This window comes from Mus pahari, chromosome 17, assembly GCF_900095145.1.
Source record: "Mus pahari chromosome 17, PAHARI_EIJ_v1.1, whole genome shotgun sequence".
Classification (NCBI taxonomy): Eukaryota; Metazoa; Chordata; class Mammalia; order Rodentia; family Muridae; genus Mus; species Mus pahari.
Window position 1 is genome coordinate 64,561,718 of NC_034606.1, and position 15,122 is coordinate 64,576,839.

Consider the following 15,122-nt stretch of genomic DNA (forward strand, 5'->3'; position numbering starts at 1 on the left):
TCAATGAAAAATATTGACTGACTTTAAATGAATGTAAAGATTTGGAACTATGTGCTCAATAGTGGTTTTGGTATATAGTAGGCCCTCGGCAGTGGGTGGGGAGGAGGGCTTTTTTGTTTTCATTTGGTTTTTTGGGGTGTGGGGGTTGGGAGGTAGTCTTTTACTCTGAGGCTTAGACTGATCTAGAACTCAATCTGATAGCCTAGGTTGGCAGTCCTCCTTCCCCACTTCCCCTGAATGCTGAGGTGGCAGGTGTCTTTTTAATTTTTCTTAATGTATAAGTGTATTGTCTGTGTGCACGTGTGAATGTGCCAGGTGGAAGGCAAGAAAAGTTTGCTGTGTACCCTGGTACTGGTTACACATGCAGCTGGGCCAGCCTTAAACTCAGGACATCTTTGGTCAGTGTGTGCCACCACTTCCAGCTATTTTAGAAGCTGTTTCTTGGTGATCCCCTGATTTCTTGTGTTCTGTCTTATGTCACAATACTCCACACCAACTTCCTGCATTAACTCCATAAAACTTCCAGCTGTAACTGGGAAACTTTATTTTTTTTCCCCCCTCGAGATTTGTTGTTCCAGTGTTTTTGCCTTGGTGTGTCCAAGGCTGGCATAGCTTGCCACACAGCAGGCAGGACCTTCTTGCTTAGTTTACAAACTCACATGAGAGAATGAAGCTTTAATGAAATGTTTAATGCTAATAAAAGGTCATTTTTGGTTTAACAGGCTTTTAAATACTTAAGAGAAGAAGTTAAGACATTTCAGGGCAAGCCAATCATGGTAAGAAACATTTTTAAATGCATGCTAGTGTGAAGTAAGTCTTATGGTGGGAAGTGATGGTTGTTGGGTATTTTATTGTTTGGTTTCTTTTAAAAGAGTTAACATACATGAGCAGATGTTTTATAAAGCCTGTAGTAATTTTAGAGCATTTTTGTCGTACTTCGGAAAATTAGTTCACTGAACATGAAAATAATTCTGAGTACAGAATTTTTTTTACAGGGAAACAAAGTTTTTAAGTGATTCACAGCCTATAATTTTATAATTTCAGAATGTATAGTATGAATACTTCTTTAATAGTGATGAGAACCATTTTCCTTTTCAGCCTTGTCTCAGTAGCATGAATTGGCATCAATAATACTTACTTGGATTGTTTACATATACTTTGTTCTCAGATTTCATAAACGTTGCTTTCATGCTTCTTCCCACTGTTACTGCTACTGTTGATGTTTGAGCAGTTGGTGCAGCCTCATAACCACTGCGATTTCCTAACTCCTTGTTTTCTTTCTGTGTATCTGATGCAGTTTTAAACACTGTGTACACATGAACTTATTATAAACAAAATGAGACAAGGGGTCATGGCTCATGTTGGTTATCTCACCATTTAGGAGGCCAAGACAAAAGAAATGGTTGTTTCAGAATAGCTTGAGTTACATAGTGAGTTTAAGGCAAGTCTGGGTGCTTTTGAAAGACCACCTAATGAGATAATAAGTATGGTTGTTCTCTCCACTTTGCCTACTAAAGAAAACAGCAATACCAAGAACTTCACATTTACATCTATAATTCCCATATTACAGATGGGTTTCATTTGCTAATACTCATCTACCTTTGGTCCTTGTCTTAGTTTACAAACTCACATGAGAGAATGAAGCTTTAATGAAATGTTTAATGCTAATAAAAGGTCATTTTTGGTTTAACAGGCTTTTAAATACTTAAGAGAAGAAGTTAAAACATTTACATCTATAATTGTCTCTTTTCTAATCACTGTTCCTTCTGAGACTACAGAGGTTCTGTTTTCCTGTCTCACACCGACTTAAAGTTTTTTTTTTTTTTTTTGAGTACACTATAGCTGTCTTCAGACACACCAGAAGAGGGCTTCAGATCCCATTACAGATGGTTGCAAACTACCATGTGGTTGTTGGGAATTGAACTCAGGATCTCTGGTAGAGCAGTCAGTGCTCTTAACCGCTAAGCCATCTCTTCAGCCCTAAAGTTTTATATTTATATTTAGGTGTTTGATAAAACTTCACTGATTTGATACACACACACACACACACACACACACACACACACCCCAAGTTGGTCTAGTTCATTGATTTCTGGGTAATTGTAATAATAGCTCCTTATTCAGTATAAATATAAGGATTGAGCAATTAGTGTCTACCATTTGATTCTTTACCTTTTGCTAAGTGAATTAAAAAAGAAAGTAAGTCCTTTGTGATTTGGTTGATTAATTGAAAGAGATTCTTACTATGTAACACTGGCTATCCTGTAACTCCCATATATATAGAAGAAAATCTAGTCCCATTATTATGTGTAGAGTTGTCTACTTGTTGATGGAATCTGTCATATTTCAGAGATGTGCCTTGGGGTCTTCTGTTTCATCGGTCCACTGCTGCTGTCTTTGATTACAACAGCTTCAGTGTCCTTTTTTCCATAGTGATTTCTTCCTTTTTATGATTTTACTCTATATCCATGTTTGGAGCCAACAAAAAAACAAATAAAGCAATATTGAAATTAATGGGATAGCAGGTTTGTTTTTTTTTTTTTTTAAACTTCAAGTTAAGTTCTTCTTTAGGGTTTACGTTTATTATTTTAGTTATGTATAGGTGAATGTGTCTGCATGTGAGCATAGGTGCCAGCAGAGCCAGGGCACCTTTCTGCTCTGAGCTATTTCCTGTAACCTAATGCCCTCCAGGTTCATGTTGTTACAGGTGCTAAGATCTCCCTTTTCAGAGTCCTGAAAAGGAGCAGGCTCTCTTCTTACCCATGTATCCCGCACAAATTTACTAATTTTTACCTTGTACATTGTGGTTCTTCTCAAGTCCACTCTGTTGATTCTAAGCAGAAATTAATCCTAATATGATGTAGAAAAAAGTTGAATATTTTTGTTGCAAAATATACCTCATCATTTATTATGTTTTCTTCTTGCTTTTAGGCAAGGATAAAAGCCATCAATACATTTTTTGCTAAGAATGGTTATCGATTAATGGATTCTAGTATGTATACTCAACCTATTCAGACTCCTACCCAATATCCCTCACCAGTCTTCATGCAACCAGTGTATAATCCTCAACAGTACTCAGTGTATAGTCTTGTGCCTCAGTCTTGGTCTCCAAGTCCTGCACCTTACTTTGAAACACCACTGGTGAGTCTCTTAGAAAATAATGAAATATTTAGTTCAAGCTAAGATTTGGGGGGAAAATCATCTAAAAACCAGATGATGTGTTTGCATGTGATTAGAGCAACTTCAGTATAGGTAGTTCATTGACTTCTGGGTAATTGTAATAATAGCTCCTTATTCAGTATAAACATATTATAAGGATTGAGCAGTTAGTGTCTACAATTTGATTCTTTACATTTTGCTAAGTGAATTAAAGAAGAAAATAAGTCCTTTGTGATTGATTGATTGATATGTAGCCCTGGCTATTCTGTAACTCTTATGTAGACCAGGCTGACCTTGAACTCAGAGATCTGCCTGCCTCTGGAATTCTAGGACTTAAGATGGTTTGCCAGGTAATTTTTAAATAACTGTAAGTTGCAAAATTTTGCCATGTTTTGTCTGTAATGATTAGTGATATGTTGTTATAATAATAATGTGTTGTGTGATGTGAGCATTACAGAAGTGTGTGAGAGATCTCTATTGACTTGTTGACAAAACCGGTGTGACGGTACTTCACCCTTACCGTTAAATATTAACATTTTCTTCTAGGCTCCCTTTCCCAATGGTAGTTTTGTGAATGGCTTTAGTTCACAAGGATCTTACAAAACAAATGCTGCTGCTATGAATATGGGCCGACCATTCCCAAAAAATCGGTAAGATCAAAAACAATAACTGAAATTTATTTTAAACAACTCTCGGTAATTCTTGAATGAGGAATTACTGTGTTCTTGTTGGCAAACTTGCTATTAGTGGTTTTTTTTTTTGGTTTTTTTTTTTAAAGATTATTTATTTTATGTGAGTACAGTTGATGTCTTCAGACACACCAGAAGAGAGCATCAGATCCCATTACAGATGGTTGTGAGCCACCATGTGGTTGCTGGGTAATGAACTCCGGATCTATGGAAGAGCAGTCAGTGCTCTTAACTGCTTTGCCATCTCTCCAGCCCCTTTGCTAACTTTTATTTTTAAAAGGTGCATGAATTATTCAGTCTATAAATTTAAGGCTGCTTTGTGGTCAGAAGTAATAATAGATGTAAAGGGGTGAAGATTTTAGTGGTTTCTGCTTGCTCTTTTATTATGAGTACTGGTGTTTTGCCTCTAGTGTGTGTGTGCGCACCACTCACTTTTGTTACCTAAGTATTCCAGAAGCCGTGTGTCCCCAGAACTGGAGTTACAGACGATTGTGAGCCATTGTGTATTCTGAGGATTGAGTCTGGGTCCTCTGAGCCATCTCTCCACCCCCCAGTTTATTTTTTAATATGAATTTTGAGGATTAAGTTCAGGTTCTCTTGCTTATATGGCAAGCACATAACCAACAGTTTCCTCACCAACACACACATAAAATTTTAGGTACTGATCTTTTCAAGTGTTTGTCTTTAAAAATATAGGGCCAGGGAGGTTGGAGAGTTGGCTCAACCCTCAAGAGTACCACAGACGGTTCTGGGGCCCAGTGTCATTCCCAGCATCCCCATGGTGGCTCACAACAATCCATGATGCCATTTATGGAGGATCTAACCCCCTCTTTTGATCACCACAAACATACGTGCAGCCATATACATGAATAATAAAAATTATAAACAAACCAGACCTGCAAGTCTGGGATGTCGCTTAGGTAGTATTGCCTTGCTTAAGGCCCTGGGTTTTCATCTTTCCACAATAAAATCAGTGTGCACATGATGCATACAACCATGAATATAGTGGTTTGTTTTAACAGACAGATTTTTATGTTGCCCTGGCTATCCTCCAACTCTCTTGAAAACTATGCTGGCCCTGAAAAAAAAGATCAACCTGCTTCTGCCTCCTAAATGCTGGGATTGAATTCTGCCACTGCCCAGCCGTACATTCTTTTGTGTGTTCTTATGTTCCTGTATGCCTGAGGGTTGGGGGGTGGGGTTGTCAAAGGGCAACTTTGAGAATTCAGTTTTTACCTTCCACCTTTTTGAGGCAGGATCTCTTCTTTCAAGCACTGCATATATCCAGTCTAGCTGGCTCTTGGGTCAGTTCTCTTGTGTCTGTCTGCCTCCCATCTCTTGAAAGGAGTACTGAGATTATAGATAACTACATTACAGAATATACTGTAATTTTCATTATTATAAGATATTTTCTTTTCTCTTTTTTTGAGGGGGGTGGTGTGTGCTTTTTTTTCGAGGCAGGGTTTCTCTCTGTAGCTCCTCCCAAGTGCTGGGTTTAAGGCATGTGCCACCACTGTCTGCCTTCTATTTTTCTTCTGAAGCATAATTTTAGACTGAATTTTGTTTTTTCAAGGCTCGGTTTGGTTTCTCTGTGTAGTCTTGGATGTCCTGGAACTTGCTCTGTATTCTAGGCTGGCCTCAAGCTCACAACTCTGCCTGCCAAGTGCTGTGATTAAATGCAACGACCACTATGTTCCCCTATTCTTTTTGGACATCAGTTTTACATCATAATTACAAGTTTATGTTTGTGATATAAATATATAGGAAGAATTGCAATGTTTTTAGTTCCCCTGTACAATAATGCATTTTTTTCTTTTTATTCCCATTAGTGTTTTTACTCTTGTTCAGATACCTGGTATAGCATCACTAATAAATCAAAGCTTGGTGTCTGTGGCTGCTTGCTTGGTTTCTTTAGATGCCAGCTAAAGTCCTAACTGTGGCTTAGTTGTTACTGACACAGAGTCTATGAAGCCGTGGCTGTCCTGGAACTTCCTGTAGAGTAGACTATGCTCAGACTTAGATCCTCTTGAGATTAAAGCTGGGCCACCAGACCTTAGTACTGACTATTTTTAATATTGAGGTAGAAGTAGCTTGATCTAAAAGTTCAGACTTTTTTCCGAAGTTTTTGCAAATACATTACTTGATGAGGAAATTATTTAATTGCCTTTTATTAAAAACATAATGTTTATTTTTTTGCATGTGTTTTTAGTGTGAAGCCTCATTTTAGGTCATCCAGTGGTTCAGAACACTCAACAGAGGGCTCTGTGTCATTGGGGGATGGACCATTGAACAGATCTAGTTCAAGGATCTTTCTTTCTGAACGGCATAACCCAACAGTAACAGGGCATCAGGAACAAACTTATCTTCCAAAGGAGGCGCCCATTTTACAGATGGAACAGAATGGGGACTTCGGAAGAGGCAGGTAAGGACATGGCTGTATAAAGTTATTTAATTGCCTGGTGTGGTAGCTCATTTAGGAGGCATAGGACGTAGTTTTCTTTGAGTTCAAACCTAGCATTCCTCAAAGTAAGAAGAAAGAAAATTAATCATAACATGCTTATCTTGAGTGTTTAAAACAATCTGGTGATTTTTTAAGGGTTTTGTTTGTTTTTATTGTGGTTATCTTAAATGAATTCATTGTTTTAATGGGTTAATGCAATTTTAGAAGGGATAGTTTTAGTTTGAAAAGATGTTCTCAAGCATCCTACTTAAGCTACCACTGTACTTATTAATCAGTGGTTTTTAGGGTTTATTGGTTTGATTTTGTTTTAACCCATACCTTACCTGGAATTTGCCATGCATGAACTACACTGGCCTCAACTCTCAGATTCATCTGTCTCTGCTCAGAGTGCTGGGATTAAAGGTGCAGCTCTGCCTTCCGGTTCGAATCCTCTAACTTCTCAACTGTAAGAGTGGAATTGTATTTTGTCTACTCTGCCTGGATTAGATGCTAAGATGCTTTTGATGTGGAAAGTGTGTTGCTAATACAAGTAGGCCTTGTGGAGTAGCTCAAGATCTCTTCAAAGGAATTTACTATCCACTTAATACGGAAGAATAGCTCTTATTTTGAAATTTTAGATATTTTAAATAGTAATCTGTGACATAATTTTTAAATTTTACGAGTTCTTCCTCTTGTGTTTTAAAAGGCGAACTCTCTTCAGAGGCCGAAGGCGAAGGGATGATGACAGGATCCCAGTAAGTATTTTAATTTTGAATTATACCTTTGGAATTATTTTTCCTTTTGGTCTGTCTTTCCTTTCTGGTTTTGTTTTCTTCATTAAGAATATTCAAAAGATAATTGAGCCTGAGATTTATTTAACATGCACCTTCTCATGCCTAGTATGAGGTTGTATTGCTAATATATTATACATCAAACATTTTATATCCAACATAATCACATTGCTTAAAAGTAAATTTGACCCAGGAGTGATGCATGCATTTAATCCTAGCTACTAGAAGCAAGCAGTTCATGCCAGCCAGGGTTACATAGTGGGACCCTGTCTTTAAACAGAAGTAGGAGGAGGAAGTTACCTTTGAAAAGTTACCTTAGGATGTTGTTACTGGATCTTTGTGTTGAGGCAGTGTCTCATTTTATAGCCCATTCTGGTTTCCACCTCAATCCCACTGCTTTACCCTCCCCAATACTAGGGTTATAAGTATATAATGCCACGGCAGCTTTTGTCTGTTGCTCAGTGTTAGTATCAGTAATACAATGAGAACCTCTCTTAATGAAGTTGGATGGATAGAAAATGTAGCAGGAGGCCCATCACATATTGGCACATAGGAAGCTGAGGTGCAGGACTAGAGGTAGAACTGAGGCCTGGCAAAATGTCCCTGCTTTTTCCTGAACCTAGGTTTGGTTCTCAGCACCTACAACTGTTTGTAACTGCATTGCCAAACGATCTGATGACTTTTGGCCACCATAGTCACCAAGCACACAGTATACACAGGCATATATAAGCTAAACAGCCACATGCAGAAGTTACAAAAGAAGTAGTGGTGGTGCTCAGGAGCCGGAGACCAGTGGGTTTTTACAGTTTTCAGGGCCAGCCTGGGCTACACAGCAAGTTCCAGCCAGGCAAGTTTAAAAAAAGAAAAAAAAAGGTATAGTCTGCAGCATTCTACAACTAGTGGGCCACCACACCGTCCTGGAACTCACTCTGTAGACCAGGCTGGCCTTGAACTCAGAAATCCACCTGACTCTGCCTCCTGAGTGCTGGGATTGAAGGTGTGCGCCACCACGCCCAGCTTCATATTTTTTTTAAAATAAAATTCAGTAAATGTTATTTATATTGGTTTTGTCAGTCTTGACATGTCACATTCTCAAACTTCTGTAGATATTGGAAACTTTCTTTGTTCAGAGGACAGCTTTTGGTAGTTGTACTATGGAGTCTAGATACTGAGCTCAGGTTGTCAAGTTTTTGTGGCATGTGCTATAGTTATGACCTACTGAGCCATCTCACTCTATGACTCATTCTTACATTTACAATTTTAGTTTTTAAACTCATGAGGGCTGGAGAGTTAGCTTCGTGGCTAAGAGTATGCACTGCTGGTCCACAGGTCTCGTGCTCAGTTCCCAGTACTCAGATCAGGCACACACACAAACACACACACACACCTACACAATTATATAAGCCAAGCATGGTAGTACACACCTGTAATCCTAGACCTTAGAAGGTTATTATAACACTAAATGTTTAAAGAAAGCTTCTCATTCAGCCAGACTGGCCTGGAACTTAACTTCTGATCTTCCTGCCTCCTAGGTGTTGGGTCACAGGTATATATAACTACACACTATTAACTTGCTAAGGAGCCCATGCTTGCTTAGGCAGAAATTATACTCAGTGGTTTTATTTATGACTGTCCCTTTTATGGGTAGCCAGGAATCTTTAGACACTGATTCGTTTTTAGCATGGATTAGAAATGGTGGCACACGCCTTTAATCCCAGCACTTGGGAGGCAGAGTCAGGTGGATTTCTGAGTTCGAAGGCAGCCAGGGCTATACAGAGAAACCCTGTCTCAAGAAACAAAAAAAAAGAAGAGAGAGAGAGTAAGAAAGAAAAAGAAGAAAAAAAATCCATGTGAATCCTTCAAAGATTAAGGAGGAAAACAAAACAAGCAACTGGTGCATACCTGTAATCTGCATTTGGAGAGTTAAACAGAACAGGAAAAGCTTGAGGCCATCTGGGCTATTTAGTGTGACCTTGTCTTAAAGACGAAAAGAAGGTAGATGTGTGATATAATACATGAAAAATGTCAGTTTCAAAGACTTAAATTTGGCTTGAAGAAAATGGAAACATGCTTTGTGTGCAGAGTAGGAGAGCCTTTATGCCAGAGTGGGCTCTTAGAAATACAACTGAGAGGTCCTGTGTAAGAATCGAAGTGTTAGGGCTGGTGAGATGGCTCAGTAGGTAAGAGCACCGGACTGCTCTTCCGAAGGTCCTGAGTTCAAATCCCAGTAACCACATGGTGGCTCACAACCATCCATAACGAGATCTGACTCCCTCTTCTGGAGTGTCTGAAGACAGCTACAGTGTGAGATTGTTCAATGTGTTCAAAGTACCCCAAGTGAAATGTGAATAGATTTTTGTTTTTTTTTGCTAAAAGCCTGAAATAAAAATATTGTAAATCTGGATGATTGTGAGAGTGTTTGTGTGTGCATCATGATTGCCTGTGCATGCGAACAGTTGATCATTGATGACCACCAATTTCTTTTAGCGCTTGAATGGAAATAGTAGCTGATGTCTTGAAGAATGGAATGTATGTCTCAGGTGGGCTATGGAAAGAATAGTAGAGACCAAAAGTTAAGTGATTAGGGAAAGATTATTGTCAGATAATTATTGCCGAGAAGAGCAAGAGAAAGAAGGTACTGTGGAGCTAGGAAAAAGTGAGCACACCTGGCCGACCACTGTTGTGAAGTCAGTAATGAGGAAACAGCCTCTAGGATTTAGCTGTTTTATAGCAGGAGGGATATTTTATCTGCAGATTATATGGGAGAGTTTTGTCAAAAAGCGGGATAATTTGGGAGGCAAAAAATTGTGGGAAATGGCTAGGGACAAAAAGAAGAAGTTAAGATGATTGAATTCAACTGAGGTGAGGAACAAGGAATTTATAGGAAGGTGATCCCGTGTCTTTCAGAAGTCATTGCTTGTTTTTTCTCACAGCTTTTGGGGCAGAGGATTAGAGAAAGTACTAGGCAGATGACCTTTTCATGGTTTGGTTTCTTAGAGACCCCAACCTGCAGCAACTGAAGCAAAAGCTCCAACACCAAAGTTTGACTTACTTGCTACAAATTTCCCTCCTTTACCTGGAAGTTCATCGAGAGTGCCAGATGAACTAGGTTTGGAGAATAGAATGTCTGATGTCGTTAAAGGTGTCTACAAAGAAAAGGTAAACTTAAATGTCCTCTCCTCTCACTTTATGGCATGCATCATGGTTAAGTGTATTAGGGATTTTACTTAAATTTTTGTCTGCATTAATATTTATTTATTTTACAATTTCAATTTATTTAGTTTTCACCATGTTGTGAGTTTTTAAAAGTTCTATAGTAATACTCTGAAAGCTCCAGAAGGTGTTCCTTGGCTTTTGTGTCAGTCAGCTCAGTTTGTGAGCTTAGTCAGGGCTGTCATTTTCACAAAGGGTCTGGAACTATGATGGAATCTCTTCTAAGAGAACTTGGGAAGTTCAGTCTTTCTACATTTGGGGGAGTCTTGGTGTATAGTCCAGATTGGTCTGGTTTTTCACTTGCCTGGCCGTCCTGCTGTTTGGGATTGTAGGCATGTGGTACAATTGTATGGCAAAATATTTTTGAGCATGGGCTTTCCTCTTCCTATCTGAAATCCCCAGGTCTCATAAATTTAATTTTGTGTGTGGTAGGGGGGGTATGGCAGGACAGAGAGAGACGCACACACAGACAAGTGGGTTGGCAGGGAGAGGAGCCCACAGATAGAGGTCAGAGGACAATTTTCAGAAGTCTGTTCTCCTTACACCATGTATTCCAGCAGTCACCCTGAGTTTGTCAAACTTGTACATTGAGCAGTTTTACCCATTGAGGCATCTACTGCAGTGCACTCCTGCAGGCAGGTTTTATGTAACTTCTGAGGGTTTCCTGACTGGCTAACTGACCACGATAGCCTGAGCTATGTAGAACATAGCTTTAACAGTTATCCCTTCTCCCCACCCTCCGGTGTACTGGGATCACAAACCTTGAATGTGAATTCCTCTTCCTTCCTTCTTTTCAGATTTTACCTTTTTAGGCAGAGAAGAGGGATGTTGCAAGGCAACACAGTGTGACAATTGGGAGGAAAGGGATGGAAGTAATTACACAAGGAAAGGGGGGGAACAAATATAAGAAATGGGGCACAAGAGAGGAAATGCCAGTGGTAAGGGGACATACACATAAAAGAAGTACTAAAAATAGATAAGCCAGGTGGTGGTTGAATGCCTACTGCTTTCAGTAGAGCTGAATTTGGCTTCCAGCACTCTCAAAAGGTGGCTCACAACCCCTTGTAACTCCAGCTCTAGGGACTTCTAGCTCTGAGGATACCTGTACTCATGTCCTATATATAACACACATATACGTGCAATTTTAAGAGAATACATCTTTTTTTTTTTTTTTTTTAAGATTTATGTATTTATTATATGTAAGTACACTGTAGCTGTCTTCAGACACTCCAGAAGAGGGCGTCAGATTTTGTTATGGATGGTTATGAGCCACCATGTGGTTGGTGGGATTTGAACTCTGGACCTTTGGAAGAGCAGTCGGGTGCTCTTACCCACTGAGCCATCTTACCAGCCCGAGAATACATCTTTTAAAAATACATTGGAAAACAGTTATTTGACCAGTTCTGAAGTGCATACTTTTTTGTAATTGACTATAATAGAAGACTGTTTGAAAAGTATGATTAAAATCATGGTTAAAAGCCGCGTGTGGTGGCACACGCCTTTAATCCCAGCACTCGGGAGGCAGAGGCAGGCGGATTTCTGAGTTCGAAGCCAGCCTGGTCTACAAAGTGAGTTCCAGGACAGCCAGGGCTATACAGAGAAACCCTGTCTCGAAAAACAAAAAAAACAAAAGCAAAACAAAATCATGGTTAAAGAAGCACATAAAATAACCCTCTACTCCAGGTTGGCATCCAGCTCATTCCTCCTGCTTCCACATCTCGTGTGCTGAGATTGTAGGCCTTTTTAACCACAGCTGGCATGCATATGCATTTAGAAAGAATAGTAATGATATATATACTCCTCCTCATAATCCAATTCTACAATTGTAGGTTGTAAATACTCTCAATATTTTAGTGAGACCCTGTGCCTTTTTTTTTTTTTTTTTGGTAAAAGTAGTAAAACAATTTATTGTGTTAACTGTTTGAGTAACAATACATACATTCACGATATTGCTTAACCAACCTCTAGAACTATGTTTTTTGTTAGTTGGTTTGTTTTGATTTTTCATATTTTAAATGTCTGAGTGTGTGTTGCCTGTGTTATGTATGTGCCTGGTGCTCAGGGAAGCCAGAATTATGAGTCCCGATGGTTATGAGTGCCAGGAATCCAATCCTGGTCCTCGAGAAGAGCAGCCTGAGCAGCCTCATGTTTTACTTTTTTTACTTATTTTTAAATTTATTTTATATGCGTTGGTGTTTTGTCTGCATGTGTCTGAGTGAGAGTGTTGGATACCGTGGAACTGGAATTACAGACAGTTGTGAGCTGCCATGTGGGTGCTGGAAATGTAAATTTCATTGTTATTAGGGCATATTTTTTATTTCTTTTGGGTGGCATGAGTAGAACTGGTTGCTAGGTCATAGGATAATTGTGTTTAAGTGCTAAAACAGTTAAATCATTTTAACATTGCTACCTTTAGTTTCTCCTGCCCCAGCCTCTTAAACACTGGGATTTCAGGTATGGTCCACCGATTGCCTTTTTATTACATTATAAAGCACTGTGTCATTGCTGGTTGAATGGTAACTTAGCATACTTTAGTATTTAGTGTATACTTATTCATCTTTTTTTATTAAAGTTTCCAAATGTAATTTCAGACTGTTCTCATTCAACCCTTAGGACAATGAGGAGATGAGAGTTAGTTGCCCAGTGCCTGCAGAGGACGGACAGACAGACTGCACTTCTGCGCCGCTCAGCATAAGTCCTAGTCCTCCCTGTACAGCTGAGCCTCCTGTGTTAAGGTGCATTTTCTCTTCCTTTCAAGAATAAAAACAACCTTTTCTTCTTTTTTCTTTTTTTAAAGACTTATTTATTTAATATCTGTGAGTACACTGTAGCTGTCTTCAAACATACCAGAAGAGGGCATCAGATCTCATTATGTATGGTTGTGAGCCACCATATGGTTCCTGGGATTTGAACTCAGGACCTTTGGAAGAACAGTCAGTGCTCTTAGCTACTGAGCCATCTCTCTAGCCCAAACTTTTTTTTTTTTTTTTTTTAAGATATATTTATTTATTATATGTAAGTATATGGTAGCTGTCTTCAGACACTCCAGAAGAGGAAATCAGATCTTGTTAAGGATGGTTGTGAGCCACCATGTGGTTGCTGGGACTTGAACTCTGCACCTTTGGGAGAGCAGTCGGGTGCTCTTACCAGCTGAGCCATCTCACCAGCCCCAAACAACTTTTTCTTAAGCTGGTACTGCGTCACTGAATTTTAGCCCTGGATAGACTGGGAGAAGAGGATTGCAAGCTGAGTCCAGCCTTGGCTATCTAGTGAGACCTTTCTCAAGGAGTGGGGGTCAAGCCAGTTAGTTAGCTCAGTAGTTAAGAGCACTTACTGTTACTGCAAAAGAGCCATGTTTAGTTTCCAAGTACCCATGTCCGGCAACACTCACATATGCCTGTAACTCCAGCTCCAGTGAATTCCATAACGTTTTGGACTCATGTGGACATAAAAACACAAACCATTTACATAATTAAAAATATAAATCTTGGGCTGGAGAGATGACTCAGCAGTTAAGAGCACTGACTGCTCTTCCGAACATCCCGAGTTCAAATTCCAGCAACCACATTGTAGCTCACAACCATCGGTAATGTGATCTGATACCCTTTTCTGGGGCGTCCTAGAAAGAAGAAAAAAGTGTCTGAAGACAGCTACAGTGTACTTATATGTAATTAATTAATCTTTAAACCTATCAATTTATCTGTCAATCTATCTTGGGCTTGAGAATTGGCTCGGCAGTTAAGAACACTTTTTGGTATTCCACTTATTCAGTTTCCAGGACATAGTGGCTCACAACAATCTTTGATTCCCTCTTTGGATTTTCATTGGGACTGGGCACACATGTAGTACACACATAGATTCAGACAAAAAAACATAAGGAAATAATCAAGTAAATGACCAGATACACAAACTTTAATCCCCAAACTTGAAGGGTAGAGGCAGGCAGGTTTCCGAGTTTGAGGCCAGCCTGGTCTACATAACAAGTTATAGTAAGATCCTATCTCAAAAAACTAAATGTGAAATGTAGATAATAGAAGAGAAGGGAAGACTTTTATGTGGGATTCTTTGACTTCTGTAGTTTGGTCCTATCCTCCATTCTCTTTTCCCAATTGTTCTGTTTGTATAATCCACTGAGTGCAGTAGATTGGATCCCATCCCCTCCCAGGGACACCACTGAGGGAAACGGACTCACCCCATCCCACCCACATAGCTCTACTGCTCCTGTGTGTTATACTAAGCCTAATACCAAACTTTTTTTCTTTAGCACAACTCAGCAAGAGAAGGATCAGATGGAGGATTCCGTTGTTCCAAAGGACATTCTCAATCCAGTAACTGTACCAGTGTCTTCTCCAACTACTACAAAGCCATCAAGGGCAAATACTGCTTCACCTTGCAATGGTAACATAAATACACCTATAGCTGTGGCCCTACAGGTAATTTGAAGAGTTTATATGGAAAAAAAAGTACAATAGTTTAGATGATAAACCTTTTTTGTTTCTTTCCCCCTCCACCTTCTCTTCTCTCTCTGTGCGACTTTCTATCTCTCTCCCTCCCCTACCTACAAGCTCACACCTTTTCCCCATGTTCAGTTCCTTGGGTCCAGCAAAGTTGCCTGCCTAAGAGCAGCTTCCCAATAAACCTGCATTTAATATATTCTTTTAAGAAAAAGAAAACTTGCCGGCCAAGCTTTCTTTGGTTTGTTAAAAACTAAAGCCAGGCTGGTGTGGCGGTACACGCCTTTAATCCCAGCACTCGGGAGGCAGAGGCAGGTGGATTTCTGAGTTCAAGGCCAGCCTGGTCTACAAAGTGAGTTCCAGGACAGCCAGGGCT

The 15,122-nt window shown here is 39.5% G+C and overlaps 1 protein-coding gene across 3 annotated transcripts in view; it reads left to right on the forward strand.

The window, feature by feature from the left end:
- The window catches only part of Larp4 (La ribonucleoprotein domain family member 4), a 43,872-nt gene that overhangs the window by 26,353 nt on the left and 2,397 nt on the right, over nt 1-15,122 (forward strand). For 2 of the 3 annotated variants that reach the window (XM_029548114.1, XM_029548115.1), the window contains exons 8-15: nt 723-776; nt 2,932-3,141; nt 3,706-3,809; nt 6,058-6,270; nt 6,995-7,043; nt 10,077-10,238; nt 12,906-13,027; nt 14,557-14,725. In XM_029548114.1, coding sequence (XP_029403974.1) covers nt 723-776; nt 2,932-3,141; nt 3,706-3,809; nt 6,058-6,270; nt 6,995-7,043; nt 10,077-10,238; nt 12,906-13,027; nt 14,557-14,725 — 1,083 coding nt within the window. Of the gene's footprint in view, nt 1-722; nt 777-2,931; nt 3,142-3,705; nt 3,810-6,057; nt 6,275-6,994; nt 7,044-10,076; nt 10,239-12,905; nt 13,028-14,556; nt 14,726-15,122 lie in introns of those variants that run through there. The other variant, XM_029548116.1, reaches the window with a different exon arrangement.